General features: G+C 37.9%; 1 protein-coding gene across 1 annotated transcript; it reads right to left on the bottom strand.

Annotated features, from left to right (window-relative positions):
* Positions 1 to 3,271: 3,271 nt before the first annotated feature.
* On the bottom strand, positions 3,272 to 10,691 carry LOC145778512 (mitoferrin-1-like). Its single transcript, XM_082590006.1, has 4 exons — positions 10,242 to 10,691; positions 6,714 to 6,939; positions 6,114 to 6,170; positions 3,272 to 4,554 (listed from the first exon to the last, which is right to left on the bottom strand). Exons 1-4 carry the CDS (start codon positions 10,407 to 10,409, stop codon positions 3,992 to 3,994), a joined length of 1,014 nt encoding a protein of 337 aa, XP_082446132.1. The 5' UTR covers positions 10,410 to 10,691; the 3' UTR covers positions 3,272 to 3,991.
* Positions 10,692 to 23,702: the final 13,011 nt, after the last annotated feature.

The following is a 23,702-nucleotide window of genomic DNA, read 5'->3' as shown; positions in this document are numbered from 1 at the left end:
TTGTTGGACCAACTAGAATTTTTAACAAAACTGGAGATTAGATTAGAGTAAACAAGTTTTTATCAAATTAAATTAGAATTACTAACGTTTTGGTCTAATTCATCAATCGAATTAGACAACTAGAACTGTCCAAGTCTGGGTAGCACACACAACCAGGGCCGGATTTAGACCATGAGAGGCCCTAGGCTATTCCATTTGTGAGGCCCTCCCAATTTTTGAGCTCAGAATTTCTCTCTAAACAACATCACATGTCATTGCTTAATGTTAAAAATATGAGTGCATTAAACTCTTCGTTCTGTTCATTTTCTACATTCATGGATGTAAATTTTTAATTAAAAGAATAAAAATTTAGTTAAGGCAGTTTTGCTTTTAATTTTAATTTCTTTAATCAAACAACCGTTACAATAATTATAAAGTTTATTTATGAGGACATAAGAAATAGTTACAGCCATTAAAATAATAGAGTAAGACTAGGCTACCAAATTTTTTTTCTAGCTTTCGTCAAGGCAAAATCATGCAAAGGTTCATCAAAATTTATCTGTTTAAGTTTGTCACTCTCAATGCACAGAACTTTTTTGAGACTTTGTCAATCTCAGTTTATTTTTGATGCTTTTGAGCCTTGAGAAAGATCTCTCTCCTGAGCAGTTAGTGACCATTAAGCTTAAAAACAATCTTAATATTGCTGCCACACTAGGAAAGGCAGTGCTAATTTTTTCCTTGCACATAATTTCATAAAGGTCTCCATGAGACAAGGAAATAGATTGCTCTTCTGTACCGGTAGCGCTTGGCTTTGTGTTTGTCTCACGTACAAATGAAAATGTAGAAGTTCATAAGTAAGTTTCGGGTCAACATCTTCCGGATACGCTTCCTTTAAAAGTTGTACGACTCGTACAATTTCTACCTTAGTTGCTTTCAGATTAGCAAGAAAGAGGAACATTTCTGCAATGTCACTGTACACATTAGCTCTTCTTCTTAAATTGGCTTCAAGTGCGTCGAGCATAAGGATAAAGGAATTTATTTTAAACCTTTCTTTTGAAGAGAGTTCACTTAAAGCAGGGGTCGGCAACCTTTTTGAGCCGCGGGCCAATTTGATAAAATAAAATATACTGGCGGCCGTAACTGCCGGGACAGCTTTTCTGAAACGCGAATATCTTACCCTTAATTTGCACGGTGTTTTACACTCCTATTCATGCTTATATAATATGTTCATTGATATGATAAAAGGAATTTATTACTTTGAAACCGATTATTAAATGAACAAATGTGTGTAACAATTTAATGCGAATGTTGATGTTGTTTGCATTTTTTTGCCAAATTGCCAAAGTCAGTTTTGATATTGGAACAAGAAATTTGTAAAACATCATTAACATGTTCATCAGATAAACGTGATCGAAGTTTATTTTTTGCAAAGTTCATCTTGGAAAATAATTGTTCACAAAGATAAGTGTTCCCAAACATGGATGCAATTTTTTTCGCATTATCTCGTAATTTCGGAAATAGGGTTGCAGATACATGTTCATACAAATCCACTTTTCTGCGTTTTGCCATCGTTACTCCTACCAACTGTTGGAATCTAAATTTTGAAATATATCAACCAGTTGCAATCACAGTCGTGTGATTCCCTTTTTCTTTTTCTTGATTTCCAGCAAAAATTCCTTTTTCTTGATTTCCAGCATTGTGATGTCATCTGGCTTGTTCAAGATTGTATCATCTTATTGAATCAGTCTAGTTAAATTTTTGCACAAAAATGAAACGTGTGCAGCAATGAAGCATATAATTTGTAGCACGAGGTAGTATCTATCCGTGGTTTTGTTGCACTATGATTTTAGCATGCCAAAACCAACTTATTTATCGTCGCGGGCCGAATTGCGTGCTTTTGCTTGGAACTGCTCGCGGGCCGGAACGAAGCGCCTGGCGGGCCGGACCTGGCCCGCGGGCCGTAGGTTGCCGACCCCTGACTTAAAGCGTCAGGTGCATTTCTTTGTCTCCTAGTGACAGTTCTTTAGTTAATATTCGGCAAGGTTGCTTTTGCTTGCTGATCAAACTCGTCAAACTCATCTCTAATTTCGCTTAGAAAGTCTACAAGTGAACTGTACAATTCGGCACAAGTACTTAATAACAATTCAGATTTCTGAAGGGCTTTGCTAACCCTGGGAAAACGACCTAGCACTCTGGACCAAAATGCAACATAAACACAAATTCCAATTTTGGTTGCCTAAGGTTATCACTATCATGGGGAGCATTGCACGCTTGATGCAAAGCTCCCTATTCTTCTTGCAAATCATCTAAATCTTCTTCGTCAACAACAGAAGGAAAGTTGATGCTGCCAATCTCAAAATTAAAAAAAAACATTACATTCTCCAAGAAAACCACTAGACCACTAGATTATTTCAAAAACCACTAGATCTAGTGGAAAACCACTAGGAGCAGTGGCGTAGCCAAGGAGGGGGGAGGGTGGGCCGGGGGTTTCAACCCCTCTTTGGCACGCGTGTGACGTCACCATACTGAAAATGATGCTTTCAGTCGCTTTATGTCTCTAAAATAAAGGTTGCCTAAATTTAAATAAAACTGCATTAAAAGAGCGAGTTTTGCCAATACCTAATATTCAAATATCACAGCCAGGAATTAGCAACAAGAAAACATAGAGACTTAGCTTTATTTCCGAAAAATGCCGAAGAAAACATGATCTTATCCTTTTGCTATGCGACCTGATAGCACCATTTTACAGGAATATTCATACCCACATTTTATTGAAAATGCTCTCAGAATGCACAAATTTAAAGCAATTTTTTTTAAATTTCTGGGGGAGGCCCCCCAGACTCTCCGCCGCTGAGTGTTGTCTTAGGTAAACACGTCGTCGGGCTTCGCCCGCCGGCCGTCAAAACCCCCCCTTTCAAAATTCCTGGCTACGCCACTGACTAGGAGTGGCAGCCCGACGTCAACTACCGATACTGTTTTTTTGCAGAGAAGACTAGGGTACTTTAACATAGAAGCTTCCAGCAGAATGCGTGTGATAATTGCCTTTATTGTGATGCGAATGACGTAATAATGACTGTTTACAACATGGTTGAAACCAGTTGTGTATAGAATTTTCTACTCTGAAAAGCTTGATATATACTTTAGGTAGGGTTTCAACTTGCCAAGTTTTTAAAAGAATTACAAACTTCGAAATCAAATTTCGAGGCGCCTGGACGTTGAGGCCCTAGGCTTCAGCCTGCCTAGCCTATTGGTAAATCCGGCCCTGCACACAACAGATCCTAAAGTTATCTCTCGCGGTGCACACGTGACAATTTGCTTTCGACTGTATTATAATTTCTTCAATTACATAAAATTAAGAATCGAAAACCTAAAAACAAAACGACAATATACGAACATGGGATGCACGTCATAATGCGTCCGATTGTCCAGGCGAGAGGAACTTAAATATTGCTACATCATACAATATCGAAGCACGTTGCCACGACAACCATCGTATAAAATGAACACCTTTTTGCTGAGTCATATTTGACCTGAGTGGTCGACATTCACTTTAAGGTTCGGCCTTTCCCCTAACAGGCAAAAACCGGACAAGAAACACGTGCAGGAACAGAATTGTTCGAAATGTGGCGTCAACAGATTGGCACATGCGGGTAAAAGTATCACAGAAAGATGAATTTCTACATCAACGCTTTCATACGTTTCTCGATCACAAACTACGAGCCGACCTTGCACAGGCATGAGCAGCCACAAGTGGCCGATTTGCGATGGGTGCTAACAAAACACTTCAAAATATTTCAATTTGAAAATAAGCTACGTCCCTCCTGCAGATGCCAGGGGAGAATTGTGCAAACACGGGGGAGCAGCGACACAGAGTAGGGTAACGTCAAACTGTGACAAACCAGCAAACTTGTTTCCGGATAAGCTCCAGAAAGTTGACCAACCTACGATTTCAACCTAAGCAGCGAGATAGCATTAACAGAGCAGGTTTGTTTGGAGGAGTTTTAATGTTGTCTTATTCATTTTTCGAAGAACGATTTGTTATCACCGTTCCAGGGCAGGATGGTTTCGCGCAAGTATCGAACCCGCCACCCCCGGGGTTGTGGCCGTATAAGACATACTTGAAGAATTCATAAACACTCCATGAAATGGCAGTAGAGGGCATCTGGTAGAGAACCCTGGCAGTGACACCGCGAAAGAATGTCCGCGCGCCGTCGCATCGATAGACCGCACGGACAGCCTCGCTCAGTCCGCGCACCGTCCTGTCTTGATTGTGTTGCTGAGTGTTAAGTAGAGTCCGGCACACATCAAGTGGGTTTGTTATGAAGGCTGCGGACCCACCGGCCAATGCACCGCTTATCATGTGAGTGAAAGGGCTGTAGGTTCTGGATGGGTTGATGTGTTCCTGGGCAAGCTCGTACACAACAAAATGCACGGTTTGGAAAGGAACGTTCATGATGAACTGGGTAGGGAAGCTCCGGTAGAATGCGAGGGCACCTTCACGGTGGTATGTATGAACGAGACAACTCCTGCACGTCGAGAAGGTGGAGCCGTACATCTGCATCCGTTGCTTTATCACTGCGACAATACCAATGAGTTCGTTGTCGTATGTTTGCTTATAAAAGTCAACAACTGCTGAGCGTGCAACAGTTTTCCTTCAATGCGGTCGCCGGTCAAAGACTATGAATGCCATGAATATACAGCATGCAGTTAATTGCAAGAACTCGGAAAAAATTTTGTACAAATTGAACCAACTTCTTTCAAGTTTTCTTAATTTTGTTACATTCATCAAGTGCAGTGCAATCTCAAGTTGTTATACTGAAGGTAACTAACATGAAGCAAGCCTTAAAGCAGCCGGCGGCCATCGCGGCCATGGCCGCTAAGTAGTCCTTGAATGGCCGCCGGTGCTACCTCCTCAGTCGGCCAAGTTTGGCCGCCGGTTTCTTCTAGCCAATTATTTAATTTTGCGTTTTATTTATGTAATTTTTTCGAATAATCGTGGATTAACTGTCGAAATATATAGTATCAAAGAGTGACGCAGAATTAGGTCAGCGCGTCATAATCACCACTGTTGTATTATGCGGGAACATTTACTATTGTATATAATGGAATATATCCACTATCCAGCTGCGATTACCAGCTACAAGTCTTGTTTGTAATTCCCGGACGTTTATTTAACAAAGTGTTAATCCGAAATGCCAATTTACATCCGTGGCAATATTGTCGCTTTTATGTTGATTCAATGTTCTTTGACATTGAATCGTTAATGAAAAGGAGAACTAGGTCTTCATAGTTGAGGAATGTTCTCGCTGTGGGTTAGTGACTTCACACCTTCAATGGTGACATCATAACGGTATAAATGGTCAGGTTTTATGAAAGGCGGTATGCAGTTGAACCAATTTACTGAGCAGCAAGCAGTTGAAATAATATCGTGTCGTCAGATGGTCCCGCAGTGATAAAGCAGTTATTGCGTGGTACAACCAACAATTCTAGGACAGCAGGACGTCGCCCAGACTTCAACAATTCTAAGTGATCATTTTAGCATTGTAGCAAGTTTAATTCTGTTTATTTGTGCTGTCGTTATTTGTATTTTGGCCTCCAAGTGCGCAGATTTGGCCGCCGAGAAGGAGCTCCCGGTAGGCCACAATGGCCGCCAGAAAAAAATACGAGTTTTAAGGCCTGATGAAGGTTGTTATACTGAAGGTAACTAACTAAAGATGGTAACTAACATGCTCTCCAGAAACTGCCAGTTTCAACTTCGGTGGGATGTTTAAAATGTTTTTTATTCAAATAGAGTTTATTTACATAAGAATCTTCTGAAGCCCCTATCAAGGTTGAAACAGGCCGTCAAGATTTGTAGGAGAGTAGCAATTACTTCACTCTGTTTGGCATGGAGCAATATTCCCGTGGTGTTGATAATATTCATTGTAAAGTTGAGCACTTAAAGTTACTACGTCGTAGAAGATGGTCACGACCTGGGGCTCAGAAGAAGTGACCACCTTATACCACAGCAACCAACTTGTACCAGAGCTAACCCTAACCCACAACTTGGTACGATTAGTTTAGTGTTTCCAGACGATATTTTAATAATTCCCAACCGAATACTCGCAGGACATCGGAAACAGGAAGTTACTCACCATCGGCCGGGTTCATGACAATGTCGTGGAAGAACGTCGCTGTCGCTCCAGCTGCACCTGAAAGACAAACATTTTCATCGAACATGTGACCAACCAGCTTCTAGTTTGTCACTATGTTATCAGCCACCATAGCCGTGTTTGCACATGTTGGTGTGGACCCTGTTTTGCTACTTTGAAAGTACCTTTTAGACTTTTGAACTAAAAACTTGGAGTAAAAGTCAAACTTGCTCTTTCTATTCGGCCACAGAACCATCATAGAAGACCGGTTCCAACTCCACTTTCGGAACTATTTCTCAATCCAGGGACTCTCTCCGGAGCAAGTCGTTATGCCGCGAGACAATAGACATGGCCTTTAGAGTTACGGCTAGCTATACCACGTCTTGAGCAATTTCTAATAGGCCACTTTTGTTTTCTTGATCTTTTCAAAAATAAAGAGCTGTAGTGTTTGTTGGGTTTACATACTAATAGTTTGAGAAACTTGTTGTAGTTTAGTTTTTTATACTTAAGTTTGATAATATGGCATCAGTTTGATGAAATATAGCACGTCAATTTTTTCGTCACATTGCTATTTTTGCCGGATAAGTTTACAAATAGACTTACCATTTGCAATACTTGAGTTTTTCCATTTTTTTCCATTTATTCTTACAGTTAAATTATGTTTGACTTTTTCGTAACAGGCAAAGTACATGGCATGTGCCGGACCAGCCCCCAAGATCATGGCACTCATTCCTCGGAAAAAACGCCTCGTGCCCTCCTTTTGAGTGATCGTGACAAAAGCATCTCGAAGTCCTTGATAATGAACCGACTGGATGCTTTGCATTTGCGTCTATGATAAAATCATTCATTATGCCAGCAAGTTAAATGGCTATAAGACAAATCTATTTTGTGCTGTATTGATTAAACTTTTAAAGCTATCATGAACAGAAAATAATCATTCGCTTATGCACAGATTTGCTCCTCTCAAATAGAGGATGATCTCATTGCAATATGTGAGGGTGGTAAGAACAAACCACAGACCTGCGTCATCTAGGATGTGCCAACTGCACGACCTGGATGACTAAACAATACAATCGTTGCTCTAAACCTTTCCCTGTACTGCCAAACCAAATAAAAAGAATCTGAATCTCGCCAGACCACCTCCACTTTTTCAAAATAGTAAAAAGCAGAGCCCATCAACCCTTGGAATGGCAAAGCAAAAGCTTCACAACAACAAATATGCAAACGTTTTCGTGTGGATATGATGAAGCCCAGATGAGGTACAACCAAAAATGCTCGCAGCTTTTTTCTGTTGTGACGTGACAACTAACGTGATATTGCTTAGTTTTGTTACTTGTACTCCAACGTTATATTAAGTAAATTAAAAAAGCCTAATAAGTAAACTTTTCACTTCATGTATGGAATATAAGTTACGATTCGGCAGAAATTACTGTTTAAAACACAATTAAGAAAATAACTAACACAATTCTACATCACACAACATGAAATCACTCAGTGAATGAACAAACCAGATGGAATGCTCAAGAAGATAATTCATATTTGTGTTTATCGTTACGAGCCACAATGAAAAAATGAGCTTGGTCAAATTTCTTTTGCACCTTAATTTCAGTCGGAAAACGAGTTTTCAAATGTTGCAGTTTCCAAACACAACAAGCCAGCCATGGTGCTGAAATTGTGAAAAGGCTGAAGTTGCAGGGGGACTGTTGACAATTGCTCTGTAACTATTTGTGGTGTTTTTTTCCTCAGATGATACAAATATTTGTTTCTTAAAAGTGTGTTTTTGATCCATTGAAATTGCGGTTTGTGCTGCTACATAATCTACAAGGCTCATTCCCGAGGCACCAACCTAAATGACGCCAACTAAGCTGTAGCTTGTGACGCAATTTAATCACTATGGTGCATTCATTCAAAATGAAAGTTTGATAAAATTCTCTGCAACTGTGGTGCAGGTCAAATAGTTGTAACCAGTGCTGTTTGAAACCAATTTTCTTTGGCGAAACAAAGTGAAATCATGAAAAATCTAATTAAAAACAAACCAAAAAACTGCTGGACGCTGGTAACAGTTACGTATTTGATAAAATAATATTCTGACATGAAAAAATAGATTCTTTCTTTTGCCAAAATATTAAACATAGAAATGCTATTTTTGGAAAACAATAATGTGTAAATTTATTTATGAACTATCTTCATCATGTATCGTCTCCGAATCCAAAAGGTTGGCTGTCAATTGCTTCCACACGTCACGTTCTTCCGCTACTGTTTTTGCTTCTCCGTTGCTTGACAAGTCAGCCCACTGTTTTATATCGGAATGGCCCGTTTCGGTGAGTCCGAATCGGTGAGTTCCCTATTCGGTGATTTTTTTTTAAATTATTGGGTACCGTAGCCTAATTATCATTGCCGTTATAGGGTTAGAGGTAGGGGTTAAGGTTAGGGTTAAGGGTAGGGGTTAAGGTCTTATTTCAACGTTAAAACGATGTAAAAGCGGCAATGATAATTAGGCTACGGTACCCAATAATTTTCAAAAAAATTTCAAAAAAATCACCGAATAGGGCTCTCACCGAATAGTAGCAGACCCATTTTTCTTCTGCACCTCTTTCCTTCTATCACCAATAAAACTGTCCTGCCGATCCGATTCTGTAACACCAGAGTTGAAATGCATTAATTTTTTGGTGAGTTTGTCTGTTGTAGGTCCAACTTCCATATGACAACTGGTTTGACATAACAAGATTATAGTCTCAGTTTTAAATGCAAACCTAATACCTCTTCATAATGTGAACTTTAATGTGAAGTATGATGTGAACCTTATCTTCTCATCTCCCGATGCTTGGATCAAGTATTGGACTCACCTTTACCTTTGTACCTCTTCATAAAAATTCCTTACATTACCAAATTGACGCTTTTGCTTGACTGATTCTTCTTTTTACATCGTTGGTGTATCTTCCATCTTGTGTTATGTGGAACCGTAGGTATGTGTACATGGTGACCTGATCCAATTGTTCTCCTTCCAGCTTAATTTTAATTTTCATTGCTTTTTACTATCAACAATCAACGCTGTTTTTGTTTTCTTTAAATCTAGTCTCATTTTGTACTTTTTGCTGATTTTATTCATACTTTCCTGCAATTTTTCCTCGGTTGCAGTCAGAATGACAGTTTTTTTAATGACATTTAGCGCTTACCTCAGAAGTTTTCTCTACACATTACTGGACACGCTTTTTCGCCTCAGTTAAACAATTGCTGGTGGATGCTGGATATCAGCCCTTTTTTGCGTTGATTTCAGACATTGAATCAGTGTAAAAAGGGTTGATTTGCTATCTGTGTTTGTGTAATCAACACTCAATACTTGTTAGAGATTTGTATGGGTGATTTTTTGGTGACACAATTATATTTTGTTCCTTACTGTGGCATCTATATCCGCAATTGCCGACGCCAAATTCGAAAACTGAAATCATATGCACTGAAATTGAAACATATTGGTCTCTTTTCTCTAATAAAATAATTTAATATGATACCGTAATATATATTCAAACAACCAAATGCAAAGTTGATGCCACTAAATTTGAATCATGTTCCACAGCTCATAATTTGACAAAGAAAGGCTGCAAGGTTAAGTCAGACTCAGAGAAATGCTGTGGAGAGATAAAAGTGTGACATTGTTGAACACAACAAATCATATTCGAGTTTACAAGCAATTTCTGGCAGAACTGAATATTTGGTAGATATGAATAACAAAACTTTTACTTTGTTGCTTAAAATACATGCAAATAATATTCTGCATTTGGTCAATCCAATCTCTGAACTTAATAAGAACTATGGACAATCGATCATTGTGGAGACTCACGGTAGTCGATGCCTTATTCAAGCATGGCCGATGATGATGATGATTATTTACATAAGCAAGACAAACAAACCAAAAAATAAACCTTGATAGAAGAAATATATACCATAACCGTTGCTTTATAATTACATATAATGTGGAGGCAGGGTGTGAAGGCGATTGCGGCACTTGGAGGTGAATCTTGTCACCCTCGGTAACGGGAACATCACCAGATTAAAACTGGACAACTACTACTACTATTACATAATCCAATTAAAGTATTTCAGATAATCCAATAGAAATAAATCCATTCCAACCTTGATACAGTCAATTGGATACATTGCAGCATGTTCCATAACTCCTGCTGCAGCTCCAGCAGTCATGTGAACCCATACTGGCCACTCTACTGGTAATGAGTCATACTCATCATTGTCCATAACAGATAAAAAAGTTGTTGGAAGTGAGTTGTCAGATTTTAGTGACATCAAAGTTGTAGAATTCCAGTTACTATTAATCAAAACTGATCAGGTTACATAGATAGGCTCACTTTTTAATTATAGTAATAACAACAACCTGAAACACAATTTTCTTGATGTTAGTTGACATTCTATATTATTATGGCATCACAATATGCATTGTGTTGGTACAATGAAATTATTGTAAAATTTCCAATATAATCAAAATGAAGTTGAGTAGTGTAGTTGAGTAATAAAACTTTTCTGTTTTTGAGAACGAACTCAGTTAACTGTCCACCTGAAGCGGTTGACTGCCTCATATCATTCCTATAACATAAGACTTGTTCCTCAATGCAACAAACAATGTACCAGCCTCATTTTTTAATCATAGATCGATTTCACTAATATCACAGCATCCTCACTCCTTAGTATGATCATGTCAAGAGCAAAAATAATAATAAAATTCTTCAAAGGTTGCAAGTTTAGGTATTGTGGCGTAACAATTGCATGTTTCACCATGTAGTAGACGTTGAATTGTCTAAACATCTGCCCATACCTAGCTGTAATTGCTACAGCAACATCGTGAGTACCGGTACCAGCATAGTAGTGAGGATGATTCTGAGAATGATACCTTGTTTTTTCTGCAAGTATGAGTTTATTGCTGCAAGGAAAAGAATGAGATTCCAGACCAAAAACGTTGCAGCCAAATAACACCTTGATTACAAATAGAATGAACTGATTCCAAACATAAAAACTAAACCATAACTAAAAAGACACAGTGACTTCCAAGAAAAGAATCCGTGGTGAAATGACTAAATAATGCACCACCCAATTGACTGACAAAAACCATACTGATACTGACTTTTGCTGACTCGACAGACAGACAGGCCACACCCTCGACATGAGGATTAATTCATGGCCAGTATAATCAAAATTGGTTGATGATGACTAGACGGTTGATTTAAGGGAAACTGGAATAAAAATGCTTCAAGTAATGCGGCAGATGCACAACGCTAAGACAACCTAAAGCGACATATAAGTGTATCTAACCCTAATAAGTGGTACAAATTCTTAAGGAAACACCTAAGTTCTAGACGGCGTTTCAAATTCCTAGCACAGTTTTCACAATGGCACTGAAACGCAAGGAAACATAAGAAAAACCACAGGGCGCAGCCGCTACATACAGCACCGCAAGAAGGCAAATGGGGTGAGCCATTTGGCTTCTGATGAAGATGTCTGGCGAAACATGATGCGAAAAGGACATATATACAAGACGCTGTATTACATGACACAGTAGTGACTAGAGGGAAACTAAACTAGCAACCTTTGAAAAATTTTATTATTACCGTAGGTTTGCTCTTGACATGTTCATACTGAGGATGCTGTGATATTAGCGAAATTGATCTTTGATTAAAAAATGAGGCTGGTACAATGTTTGTTGTATTGAGTAGGCCTAACAAGCCTTATAGTGCAGTTGAATGTGGTGTATTGATATTAACACCACAGCTTTAGGCTACTTTAAAAGATTTAAAGATCATACTTTTAGGGATCACAGCGATATTCCTGCTCCATCAGCTGAACTGGGTATCATGGAACTTGGTTTCAAACCTGTCTTGCTGGCTGATTACATCATATTTTTTGAAATACTTTTGCTCAATCGAAAATAACAATACTAGTATGATGGGTCATAATCGAAATCTGATGACGGGACGATCACGGGGTCATAATCAGAATCCGATGTGTGTTTGTCTGGCCTTGTAAACGGGTCATTCCATGCCAAATGAGCAAATGGGTTACACCACATGTCATGGATTTTATTGAAATTTGGCATACTTGTAGATGTCAAAGAAATATTAAGAATGCAAAAAAAATTTGAAAAATTTTAAATATTAGTAGAGTTATGGTCATTAGAAAAATCACCATTTTTGCCTGTTCTGCTTCTGTGATTTTGTGCAATTTCTTATTATACGTCTAATTTCTTAACCTGTGATCAAACAAAATTGCTGAAAATTGCTAGACAGACAGTTTAAGACCCAAGGAATCCAAAAATGTAAATCAAAAAGTTGATAGAAAACTTCTTGATATGATTATAAAGGTTTCAATTTGATACATGCATTTTTCGGAGGCTAAACTTTGGGGGCCTATAAAAAAATGGGTATAAAAATTAACTGAAATTCACATGTTTTATACTTATATCAATACTCTTTCATGTCAAATAAAAAATATGAATTAATTTTGATAACTATTATGATAAAAGCTAAATTTTCTGACTTGCAAATTTTGTACATTTTTCACTTATTGTTCAAGATTTTTGTCTATGACATCACAATTTACATTATTGCTTGTTGATGACATCACAATTTACATATTGTTTGTCATGACAATTGCTATGTAGCTCATGCATGAATTGATTACTGGTAATGCACTTAGGATTAGTGTTCAATTTTAGGTTGTCCTATTAGTACTACATTAGTTTTACTTTTACATTAACACAATTATTCATCACAGCAATGCGACATTGGAAATTGTGCCATAAAATTCACTTTGCTAGAAGCAGTGGGTTTGTGGACATTGGTGGACTTGCAGAAACAGATGAACATGTTTATTATGAACATTAACATTTCTCTGCTTCAAACAGATAGATGGGCTTTGAACACTTGAACAGACTTGGGAAAAGTATATTTCCTGGTTGCAAGATCTGTCGAGCATGTTAAGAATAATACATTACTAATACTAATAGGACAACCTAAAATTGAAATCACAGTTACAGTAATTAACTCTACACGTTACCACTAATATTACTATGGTGCATGGCCTACAACACTGGCGAATGATGATGTCATCAACAAGCAATAATGTAAATTGTGATGTCATAGACAAAAATCTTGAACAATGAGTGTAAAAATGTACAAAATTTGCAAGTCAGAAAATTTAGCTTTTATCATAGTAGTTATCAAAATTAATTCATATTTTTTATTTGACATGAAAGAGTATTGGTATAAGTATAAAACATGTGAATTTCAGTTCTTAATTTTTATACCCATTTTTTTTATAGGCCCCCAAAGTTTAGCCTCCGAAAAATGCATGTATTGAATTAAAACCTCTATAATCATATCAAGCATTTCTCTGACGACTTTTTAATCTATATTTTTGGATTCCTTGGGTCTTAAAATGTCTGTCTAGCAATTTTCAGCCATATTGTATGATCGTAGGTTAAAAAATTAGAAATATGGCAAGAAATTGGACAAAATCACTGAAACGGAACAGACAAAAATGGTGATTTTTCGAATTACCACAACTCCACCAATGTTTAAAATTTTTCAAAATTTTTTTTGCATTTTTCATATTTCTTTGACATCTACAAATATGCCAAATTTCAATTAAATTTATGACATGTAGTGTAATTTTTCCACAAAATTTGCTCATTTGGCATGGAATGACCCAAATACATAGCCAGTGTCGGGCCTTCTTGACATCACAGATGAATTGTTTGCCAGCCATAGATACCTATGGCAGGTTTGGGGTCAAAACTAGGCTACTAGAGCTCACGTGTTGTTGCGATTACCCTTTTTCTGACGATTTAACACCGTCACAAGATGTTGCGATTGCTTTCTTCTTACGATTTAACATGTGATGTTGCAATCGCCTTTTTCTTACATTTTAACATGAACGGATCACGTGTTTTGTTGTTTGAAGAGAAGTGCTAACGAGAACCACGCATTCTAAACGATCAAACGACATAATACGATGATATTTTCGCACTAGACAGTCGGACCAGTGCAAAACGATTCGTACTGGTCCGCGGGGAACTCGCACTAGACATTGGCCAGAGGACCAGCGCTAAGATCGAACCCTGTACGGTATTTAAAAATATAGCCAAACACTTAATTTCTTTTAGTTTTTCAGACTAGACTTTAATGATTTTCTGTTGTGTTAAGGAACGAGAATGAAACGATAGGGAGCAACTTTGTGAGATATTTATACCTTAGATAGTATTTGACTGTTTTCTTGACGTTTGTTCCCCAGTTCATGGTTACCTTAGGTAATAGGCTATTTCATTTCGTTACATTCACTGTGCACATGTTTGTGACAAAAGGTTAATCACCAAATGAGATGTTGCAAAGCAGAGTGCTTGTTCATCTGTCAATTATATACAGTAAACAAACTAATAAAGACAATAACTATATTGAAGTTAAAGGTGATACACACGCAAAACTGTGTATACACACGCAAAAGTGTCAATATCAGTAAGTCCGTAGAAACAAAACCACTGACAATCACTGCACAAGATGTTTCGGCCCTTTCCAACTTCGATTAAAATGTTGTTACAGTCACGATATTTTACCACTGGTAATCTTACCGCTTGATGTCAGGGGCAAACATTTGGCAAGCTTCAGGGGTATGGTCTTTAGCACCCTCTTATTGGATACACACTGTATGTTTTCATTTACGTTTTGTATCAGAACAAAAATAAATGACTAGCCTAACTCATACAGCACAATCTAAACCCTTTAAGGCAGCGTTTCTTAACCTTTTTCTGACTCTAGCACCCCTGTAAACAGGCCTGAACAGTCTAGCACCCCCTAACTATCGTTGACATGCGACTACTACAGTGCCGACCAAAAGTTTAGTATATACAAGCTGCAGTTTTGACATGCCTTCAGATTGCTGGCGATATATTTTGTAATGAAGTCTCTTGTAGTTTAACAAACTGTTCAGTTGTTTTAATGAAGTTGATTTAGGATTTGGTATTTGACTTTCATTCACCCAACAGGAATTCAATTATAACCATATATAAGCGAATCAACTCTCAACAACAGCACAGTTTGTTAGACGACAAAAAAATACTAAATATACCGCCAGTGATTAAAAAGCATGTCAAAATTTCGGCACCGCCATTAAACTGTCGTCATTGACACTCTGGTGATAAAAAGAAATAGAAAAACCCGAAAATAGTGAAAGAACATGGAAAAACTTAAGCATATATACTAGAGTGGTTCAAAAAAATACAATTTTTTCGGAATCTTGCTCCACAAGGCTTAAAATGTGCCATTTCCCCATAGAAGTGCCCTTGCAAAAAATTAGACTGATTGGAAGTCGTTTAAAGGACAATCAGATTTTCACTTTTTTACCACATTCTGCCTATGTCAAACCCTATCGCACACAGGCCGATATTGTGTACAAGAATTACAGAGGGGGAAATGCCTATCACCTTGAAAACCACAGCAGAGAATGAGCTGGACTTCTACTGTATATGATGCAGAATTAAACTTCGTGTGTATGTAAACAGATTTATTAACTTAACACCCAACAAAGCAAAAATATTATTTCCATACTAAACTATCGGCAATTCGGCATCTACCATTTTTATTGAAAAACACTCGAAACCGGCATTAGTCTCATCAGTCATCACTTCAATCATTTTCATGAGACTCAGAAACAGTACCAGTACCTACTGCAGTTAGTAAGCATCTACAGGAAAAGGTTTCCGGTGCCAACCAAAGCAACCCTTAATCTCAACAAAGCCTGAAATGAGACTGTGACGAAAACAGTGGCCGAATGTCATATCTGATTTAACACCACAGTCCTTGATGCTAACATTGTATTTTAATTCATTTATTGTGATATGGATGTCTCTTTGTGATAAAAGGAAAATTGTATTATGTTTAAACTTATTTAACCTATCAAAATAATTGAAGTGATGACTGATGAGACTACTGCTGGTTTCGAGTGTTTTTCAATAAAAATGGTAGATGCCGAATTGCCGATAGTTTAGTATGAAAATAAGATTTTTGCTTTGTTGGGTGTTAAGTTAATAAATCTGTTTACATACACACGAAGTTTAATTATGCATCATATAGAAGTCTAGCTCATTCTCTGCTGTGGTTTTCAAAACATTAGGGGGCATTCCCTCTCTGTAAGTCTTGCACACAATATCGGCCTGTGTGCGATAGGGTTTGACATAGGCAGAATGTGGTAAAAAAGTGAAAATTTGATTGACCTTTAAACCACTTCCAATCAGTCTAATTTTTTGCAAGGACACTTCTATGGGGAAATGGCACATTTTAAGCCTTGTGGAGCAAGATTCCGAGAAAATTGTATTTTTTTGAACCACTCTAATATATACTTAAGTTACCCAGCTGGGTAACTAGTTACACATGTATCAATGCAATTTCTGTTGTTGCTTATGTGTGACCAATTTCTTTATCCAAGGCTTCGTGTTGGTCAAAGCCACTCTCATACCGTGGAGCAACCCACGTTGGAGATGGTTCCGGCCAATTGTTTTGAAGCATGGTGGAGAACGCCTTTTCACACAGGTACCGGTAGGTAGTCGGCAGAGGTGGGCATGATCTTGAAGATTACTTTTTTTTTGGTGATCTTGATTTTGATCTAAGATCACTTTTTTTTGTGTGATCTTGAAGAACAATAAGATCAAGATCACTTTAAAATTGAAGTTTACTTAGTAGATAGAGGCATTTTTTTTAGAACTCATACTGCACAAAGTAGTTAGTGGTAACTACTAACATTAAGCCACTGTTAATATGATATGTGTCCAACAAAAGACGATTTAAAGTCTCCATCTAATCTGGTCAGTGTTGCCATTTCAAAATTGAAAAAGTTTTCTGTGTTGGTCATAATAAAGAAGTCAACTTCCGTGTACGGTACTTTATGTTGACGTATAATAAAAAATGATTTAACATTGTTCACAATTTCCATGTGTGAATTAAAAGAAATGTTTGCTTTCTTTGACCCAATTTTAGATGCTTCAAAAGTCTAGAATCATCTTCATAATCCATCGTCGGTTTGTTCCCCACTAGTGGGGGTGGCCGATTGTTTCCGCGCAGAATGGCGGTGTTAAAAAATCTGGACTCCAGCTGACTTTGGTCATGCAAAGTGGTTTATTGCAGCAAATCAACCAGACCAAGACTTGTTTAGGGTCTGAGTATGGAGCGGTTTGTCTGACCGTAAACCTCTGAACTTTTTTGATAGCAGACAACAGTATCAAGACTATCAAGGTTGCAAGATGGATAAATGGTGCAATAAACATTGACATATTACGGTGAAAGCTAAAACTACTTAGTAAGCCTAACACGTATAAAAACTCCCACATGAACCAGACAAAAATTTGGTAAAAAATTATGCAGTTTAAAGTTTATTTATTTTCATTTATTATAAATAAAAAGTATACAAACAATTTCAAATTTTGTGACTTTTTCAGTAACTTACTACTGTAATTAACCTTGGCCTTGGGTGTGACGTTGCGATTCTACGCAAACTACGTCAAAAATTGATAGGCCTGATAGCAACAGTCACTAACTTATTACAATTCTTAGGCCAGCGATCGAGTAGTTAAAAGTGAAAGTTAGCAATACCAACTATATACTTTTACCCAGGCCAGGTTGCTTATAGTGATTATTTTTTAGGCCTACTACATCATTGATCAAAAACTTCATTTTTTTTCAAGTACCGGTACCTAGCCTACACAAAAAGTGATCTTGAAAGTGATCTTGATCTTCAAGATCACGATCTTGATCTTCAAGATCACATAGTTTGGTGATCTTGATCTTCAAGATCACCTATTCTTGGTGATCTTGATCTTCAAGATCACCAATACTGGTGATCTTGCCCATCTCTGGTAGTCGGAAATGGAACGATCAAGTCTAATGCTCATGCCAATGCAGGATATGCTGTCAACTGATCACACCAGAAATCAGCAAGCAGAAGTTGACGAAATTTTGTCCGACAACTCTGATTCATCTGCATGTTTATCAGCTCTTTCTTTAGTTTATTATCATCACTCATGTCTGCCAAGAAGAGCTGCTGTACATATCCACTATGGATATGAGTGATTTGTGGGAACGTATTTTGCCATGGTGCTTTCTGGAAGCGAGAGGTGAGCAACAATATTACAACAAAGCACCCACCAGGTAAGTTCGCACAAACTACTCAAGATCAATTTGCGTACTTGACTGAAAAATGACTACAATAACAGCAAATCATGTAGGCTACTTTGAAACAGCAATCATTGATATGACAACTGCTGATACTGGCATTAAGATGAAAAATGCAGAAAAGTAAAATTGATATTATACTGCATGCATTTAGCACCCCCTGCAGTCTATTCCAGCATTTCCAAGGGGTGCTAGCACCCCGGTTAAGAAACGCTGCTTTAAGGTTTGGACACATTTTGCTGATATATAGCTAAAAGACTAACTTCATTTTATAAGCAATGTACCAGCAAGTTAATACATGAAAAAAGGCAGAAACTGTTCAATCGTGCACCAGTAGATGTTTGTGAAGTAGCCTAACATGTTTGAGGCCAAAACATTCAAATGCTCAAGTGGACCAGGAAATGATGGGCTAGCCTACGGTACTAATCACTATTCCTCAAACAGACCACTCTTTGGTAATGTCTACTTCCAAACCGCACACCATTGTATTAACCACCAAGCCCTTCGTTTACACAACAAAACCAACATACTTTTTGCTGACCTCATTACTCCGAACTTATTACGTTACAGCAGGACCAGTCACACAGTCACACTCACTCACACACTTATTCCCAAGGTTGCCAGATGTCGTCTGCTGTTGTTGAATTTCAATTCAATTCAATTTATTTTTCATTGCTGGCGCGAACATGTAGAGAACGGCAAAGCAAACACAAGAATTTGTATTAAAAACTGGAAAAGCTCTTAACAGTTGAAAAATATTTCATTGTAGGCTACTTGAGTACCCTAATTCTGGAACTTTTAAGCATTGCGTATATATTGTGTTGTTGCAACAACATTGCGCAATAACAATACATTTTAAAAGCCCTGTGTACGACCGATGTCGACTCTGTTATTATGGTTGGATTATGGATTCCAACTTCGGCAAAAAATTATGCAATAGCATATAGGCCTATTATACGAAAACCATTTGAACAATTAGCATTGTCGCTTACAAACATAGCTGTGGCCTGCGATGAGTTATATTGAATGTTGCATTCACTAATTGATAAAAAAAATGTTGGAGGTAACCTATTACCAGTGATGTACGCGCATACAAAAAATATTGACGCCGTCAGCGCAAACGCAAACGTTCGAAAAACTATACGCCGCATGTGTCAACGCAACTTGTAAAAAAAATTGGCGGCGTCAGCGTTAGCGCATACTCTAGCGCAAACTCATTTTGTTTGCTAGGTGCCAAACATTTGCACGGTATAAACCACTCGAAACAACACACTTTTCAAGCCACTTCGCGATTTCTCGTTACAAGAAATTATCTTTTTGGCCGGAAGGCACATCTGGCATTGAAAATATAAGTTTTTGCCTTTCGAAGAAGAGAGCTTAAAATACTTTTCCATGTAGGGCCATGGATTTGTATTATCATGCTCTATTTCACTTGAAGATTAGTATTACCGTAATTTATTCCCTGAATACAATAGTGTAGCGTAAGAAACTGTACCATATGCCTATCAAGAAAATTCTAGTATTATACTAACTGTCGCTCCTAGTAATATACTAACTGTCGCTCCCTAAAAATCCATTATAAAAAACACTATTTTTAAAATGATTCCGTTTGAATAAGACTAATGTTGCTTTTAATGCCATAATTCTCTCAGTAAGCTTTATGCTTTTTTTTTGATAAGATTTTTAAAAAGTGGGTTAATGGAAGACAAAACTGCCAGACACAAGCAAGTTTAGATTCTGAACTGCACAACTCTTTGTTATTAGCATTCAGGGATAGTTAGCATTACTAGTGTTATTAGCAGTAGGCTACTCAAAAGCCTCTCACAATTGGCCCCTGGATGCATGTTTTGCTAAACTGCTCATCAAGTTACAAAACATATATAATTACATACTTACGCATCAGAATGTATAAATTGTCAAGTAAAAATTACCTTAGCTTGATAGCCTACTGTATGTAGGCCTACACATTACTACGCTACATAGTAACATAGCCTACAACAAGAATAACCGGCAAAGTAATGTACTACATATAACATACAGGGTACAACATCATGCAAGCAATCACGGTCGGAGACTAAATATTTGAGTTTGTTTAGATACATAGGCTGCACTGCTCATTGCCTGAGAAGTTTCTGATTTGCCCCAAAATGCAAGACTTAACTAATATAAATTAAAGTGCTCACAATTGCTTACAAACGCCTTCAACACTGCTTGACTAAAAAAACTTCACACTACAAAGCCAAGTCATTGTTTACATTTTACATGGAGCGACATTACCAACCTACCTACTTGCTTGCTTACATTACATTCCTGTTCTGACCCGTAATTTACTAAGTAATTTCGCAGTAGGCCTAAGTTGTTTTAACTAATTCTTTCTTTTTTTCTGCAAGACTTCAGTCTCCACGTGGGACTCTAGCGTCAAAGGCAGTAGTGCGATATACAGACAAACCCCAGCTGACTGAACAATAGATGACACTGTGACACAACACTAGAACAATGGGCAATTGCAAGACGTCAACATTTCGCAGTTTAACAAAAAAAATTGCAAACAACAACTAAGACATTAAAAAGTATGCGTTGACGCTATGCGCTAAAAAACCGCGAAAACTTTGCGGCGCATCCTCAAGCGCAAACTATCCAAAAAAATGTGGCCGCAAGCGTTAGCGCAAACAAAAAGTCTACGCCGCATGTATGCGGCGTAGAACTTGCGGCGCATACGTACATCTCTGCCTATTACTAAATAGTAACTAACGGAGTGAAGCTGAAACATGCTGCTGACAGAGTGAAGTGGAAGACTGCAATCTGCACAGGCGACCCCACTTGAAGAGGGAATAAAGCCAGGAAACGAAGAAGATCCTACGGTTATTATTACAATATAAGGCGCACAAATCAACTGTATCACTACTTGTAAAACTACATGTTATTCGTGTGTTGGACAGGGAGTTATTTTACTGCTTGTTTTTCAGGGTAGTGTAGACAAGGTTTTAATTTAATTCTTCTATTCAGGATTATTAAACTTTTCGCATTGTGTAATTGTTGCTTTACGATGCAATAACAATTCTTCAAGTATTAGCCTAATTGAACGCGGTTGTGCAATAACAATTCAAAGATCTCTACATTCTAAAATGTCCTTGAAAAAAAATTTAAGTTAACTTTATCAACTCCTTTGGGTTAGAATTGGGCCTGGAGTGCCCTGGAGTGGAGTCGGACTGCAGTGAAGTCGGAGTTTGTCCGATTTTCAGAAAATGGAGTAAATTCGAAGTTTCACTTTTTATAAAAGTTTCGAAGTGGAGTACGGATTCGGAGTTTAGTTCAGAAACTTTGCATTTTAGTGAAATCAGGCTATATATCAGTTACGTTTGCAGAAAAAAAAAATGTACCCACGATTTTCGACTTTGCATTGATGTTTAGTCTATAAATGTGCACCATCAAAAACATTTACGTGCCACTGAAGTTCATCAAAGATTTTTGCATCCCTGAGCTATTTCGTGCTGTAGCCTATGCATTGGCCAGTAGGCCTATCACGTTAACTCATAGCCTAATTTGATTATGGAGTGGATTCAGATTGTAAAATAATGACATTTTTTGGAGTCGGAGTCTCAAAAATTACACTACGCTCAACACTGCTCTGGGAGAAGTAATAGCCTAAGTTATAGTTTGTTCCATATTATCGTTCCAATTGACTGGCTTGCACGGCAACTGAGCTGCCACGTCAGAGTTTTTGAAGACCGCGTTTTAAAGACCAATAAAGTTGTCCTCAATGAAAAACTCGTTATATATTTTTAATAAGTTAGTAGGTTACATATATGCAGCTTACAACAATGGAGTGTGTCCGCCCGGTTTTCTCAGTAGTTAAGCTCGATCTCGACTCAAAATCATATGGCGGTGGTTCGGCTCTCGGGGAGTGCGATTGAGCAACGCATTTCAGGAGTGCAATATATTTAGCAGCACCGAATAAATGGATTAGTTTTCCGGCACCAACAACAACTTTTCAACAATCGGAAACTTCACTCTCCCGATTTCGGTAACAAGCCCTAGGTCAGTATGGTTCAAACCTCCAACCAGTATAGGAAATTACCAGAAATAACCTATTATAGGCTTTGTTAGTCCAAGAATAAAGATTCAAACCCAACAATGAAGAAAAATATTGAACAAAAGACAAAAAAAGGACTAGCTGTCCGCCCCGTTAGCTCAGTGGTTAGGCGCGCCTAGCTCAAAATCACTCGGCGCTGGTTCGACTCTCGGGATGTGCGCTCGAGCAACGCACTTTCAAGACTGCTCTCCATTCAACGGCACCTAATGAACAGGCCCGGATTTAGGGGGCAGAGGGTGCAGGTACCCCGGGCCCCCATACGTGGAAAAACTGTGATTTTTTGTTTTTTTCTCTCAGTCTTTGAAGTTTCTGCAAAATGCTGTGCAGTGTTGGATTAATGCTGCAGACTGTAGACGTAGAGGTGGTTTTTCGCGCCAAAGGCGCGAAAAATTTTTATGCACGGCGCCCCCCGATCTAAAAGTTTCCCAGGCCTCCATCAGCTAAATCCGGCCCTGCTAGTGAATGGAATAATTCCCTGGCAACAATCGGAAAACTTTATTCTGTCAATCTCGGTAACCAGCCCTGCGTCAAGGGCCTCAAGGCTACAAGTAGGCTATGCGAAACTGCCAGGAATAACCTATTAAGGCTTTGTCAGTCCGAGGATAAAGATTCAAAACCAACCAACCAAGCTATGCGTGTGATCAATATCGGCAATCGTAATCCATGAATTTTATCTATTTGAGTGACCAAAAACAAGAAATTGTGCGGAACCAAAATTAAACTAATTAGAAGTGAACAAATTATTTCAATTTTGTCTGCAGTGTTGTAGCATTTATTATGTAGGCCCATTATTTTTAATTGTGATACATATAGGCAATTAAGTTATAGTTTGTAAGTTATTTTGACACTGGAAAGCTGTTTCAAAAACTAAAGAGTTATTTTTACAAGGCCAATATTTTTTGAAGAACAGTTTTAACCATCCCACAATCTGAAAAAAACCTTGTATGGAGAAAACGTCAAAAAATAGAGAAATGGCCCATGTGATGTTACTAAATAAATGGCAGATTTCATTTCTCTTGAAAAAATGGCTATCTGGCAACTTCGCTATTTCTTATTACTAGTGTGGATTCTGTGACGTCACCGGCATTGTAAGTGCTATCAAGCCATAAAAACGTGACGGACACGCGAATTGGAAAACGATATTTATCTGATACTCGTGTTCTGACTAAATTTAAACTTTGTCAGAAAACTGACCTAATCTAGTAGAGATTTAGGCTGACAAAAATACGAGAGGCTGTTTGTTGACAAGGCAAATTTATTTTGTTTCAATAGCGCCAC

This window comes from Aplidium turbinatum, chromosome 10 (genome assembly GCF_918807975.1).
Source record: "Aplidium turbinatum chromosome 10, kaAplTurb1.1, whole genome shotgun sequence".
Lineage (NCBI taxonomy): Eukaryota > Metazoa > Chordata > Ascidiacea > Aplousobranchia > Polyclinidae > Aplidium > Aplidium turbinatum.
This window is presented reverse-complemented; position numbering and strand designations above follow the sequence as displayed.

Excerpts from the sequence above, each read along its gene's own strand:
- LOC145778512 (XM_082590006.1), bottom strand. The coding sequence starts at position 10,409 with ATGTCACTAAAATCTGACAACTCACTTCCAACAACTTTTTTATCTGTT. Across the intron at positions 6,171-6,713 it reads AAACTCAAGTATTGCAAATG|GTGCAGCTGGAGCGACAGCG; the intron begins GTAAGTCTATTT and ends TTTGTCTTTCAG. Across the intron at positions 4,555-6,113 it reads TGTCATGAACCCGGCCGATG|TGATAAAGCAACGGATGCAG; the intron begins GTGAGTAACTTC and ends GTATTGTCGCAG.